This window comes from Centruroides sculpturatus, unplaced genomic scaffold (assembly GCF_000671375.1).
Source record: "Centruroides sculpturatus isolate CEXI.00-Female unplaced genomic scaffold, Cexi_2.0 scaffold1549, whole genome shotgun sequence".
Classification (NCBI taxonomy): Eukaryota; Metazoa; Arthropoda; class Arachnida; order Scorpiones; family Buthidae; genus Centruroides; species Centruroides sculpturatus.
In genome coordinates, this window is record NW_019385872.1 from 125,361 (window position 1) to 127,592 (window position 2,232).

Genomic DNA, 2,232 nt, shown 5'->3' on the forward strand with positions numbered 1-2,232 from the left:
TATATATATATATAATATAGATCCAGGAAAATATTTATTAAAATATATTTTCTGTATACTCACTTATCGGGCCAAGGTATGGCCACGTATTGGTTCCACCATCTTGTAGCTGTGAATGATACATAAAAACCCAACATGAACGAAAGTGGAATGAGTTCCAAAAAGGACGAACAATAGTGGACAATGGTCTCGAAACCTCTAAAAAAAATTCAATTATATATTATTATTTTCGACTAAATATAAGTTTTTAAATTAAATTAATTAATAATCTATTAAAATTTCGAATTTTTTGGTATAGAACGTCTCGTTAAATCTATGTTTGCATCGTGTTTATGGTGTGAATTTAAGTGGAAAAATATAAAATTCTAAATTCTGGAGTTTTTCTTGAAATCTAAAACTTTAAACGATATATATAATATAAAAATTAACTTTTTTTTATGTGTAAAAATAATTAAAATCGTAGGAAAGTCTTGAATAAATTTTTTCTTCGCTTAATATTCCATATATATTCCATGTGAATTAAAGTTTTTGTTTTCATTTTTATTAGAAAAATATATCTAAAAAATAAATCTAAAATTCTGGGTAAAAATTCATAAAAATTCAGCACAAAAATTGATAAAAATTCAGCAAAAAAAATTGATAAAATCCAGCACAAAAATTGATAAAAATCCAGCATAAAAATTGATAAAATCAAGCACAAAAATTCATAAAATCCAGCACAAAATTTGATAAAAAAAACCAGCACAAAAATTAATAAAAATTCAGCACAAAATTGATAAAAATCCAGCACAAAAATTGATAAAAAATCCAGCACAAAAATTGGATAAAATTTTCTGGAAAAAATCTGTAAAATCCTGGATATACGTTGATAAAATTCTAATAGAAACGAATAAAATTCTACATAAAATATAACGAATATTTGTCGTTGTTTCTAAAATAGAAACACACGTAGTAATATACGTGAATTAACGAAGCTGATGATCACGTAGACCGTTCCGGATTTTCTTTGACAGTTTTGTAACAGGATACTCGAGCCTATTTGATAAATAGCCAAAAAAAAAGTTAAAAAAAAACAAAAATGTGGAATAAAAATTTTATGAATATTTATCAAACGTTCGACTATTCGAAGCATTAAGGATATTTATCTCAAATCACCCAACAGAAAAGAAAAAAATATATATAGGCCTATATATTTTTTACAATGATTTATATGAACGTAGGGTGTATTTTTAGAGAATGCAGACGAAATTAATCACGTATATTCCCTACGGAATATCGGAAAAAATTATTTATATTTAAGATTAGTAAACTATAAAGATGCTTGGGAGTAATCAAGGCATAAAATTAAACACAAAAATAATTTTTAATTTAAATAAATATAATTAATTTAAAGCCCTTTTTATCTAGAAAATTTGAGGGGTATTTTTTTCTTTAATTTTTCAGCATTTTTAATTAAAATTTTAGCCATTTTTATCCAGATTTTGCAGTCAATTTTCTTTATGAGAAATAAATAAATAAATAAATAAAATTTTTATTATATTTTATATGTTCGAAATGATGTAATAATTTAGTTTTGCTCTGGCGGAGCGATTTGAAAATAGGCCAGGGACGTGTACTCTTGTCTTTTTGGCAATTGTAAGCACATTTGGCTTTCTTACAAGTCTTTAACAAATGCAGTCAACACAGAATGCTTTGTTATTTTTCGATGATGTCACGGTCACGTGATGGGAAATTGCTAATGTTTTTAACCTCTTCGTCATAAGCCCTTTTTCATTTTGTTTGGAAAACTCGACATGGCTCCTCGTATTTTCAAATACTCTCTCTCTCTCTATTTGCCGCCTCGGCAACTCTCTGACGTGTTTTGTGACGTAAAAATTAATTAATGATTCTATTGGAGAATTCAAAATTTCTCTTGTGATTCGGGTTCGAGTATCCGACGTTCAAACCAAACTATTTAAATTTTGTTTTGTATTGTATCTTGGTGTTGGCATTTGTGATCTTTGGTACACTTTTTAACTGTAAACATATCAAACTAAATTAATTCTTTCTTAATTTGTGATTTTATTCTTGTCTTTTAATAAAATTTGGGTGTATTTTTTTTTACATTATAAAATGCTTTTCTTCATTTCTCAGTGGGGTGTATTTTGTTAAAAATGTAAAAATAATTCAAAATTAATTATATATATATATATATATAAACGTTATTAATAAATGAGTTACTTAGCGTACAAG

The 2,232-nt window shown here is 26.0% G+C and overlaps 1 protein-coding gene across 1 annotated transcript in view; it reads right to left on the minus strand.

Moving 5' to 3' along the window:
• Positions 1 to 502, minus strand: part of LOC111642660 (serine/arginine repetitive matrix protein 2-like) — a 36,524-nt gene extending 36,022 nt beyond the window's left edge. Inside the window, exon 1 of the mRNA XM_023389031.1 lies at positions 64 to 502. Within this exon, the coding sequence (XP_023244799.1) occupies positions 64 to 137 (74 nt within the window). The 5' untranslated portion in view covers positions 138 to 502. The remainder of the gene's footprint in view (positions 1 to 63) is intronic.
• Positions 503 to 2,232: the final 1,730 nt, after the last annotated feature.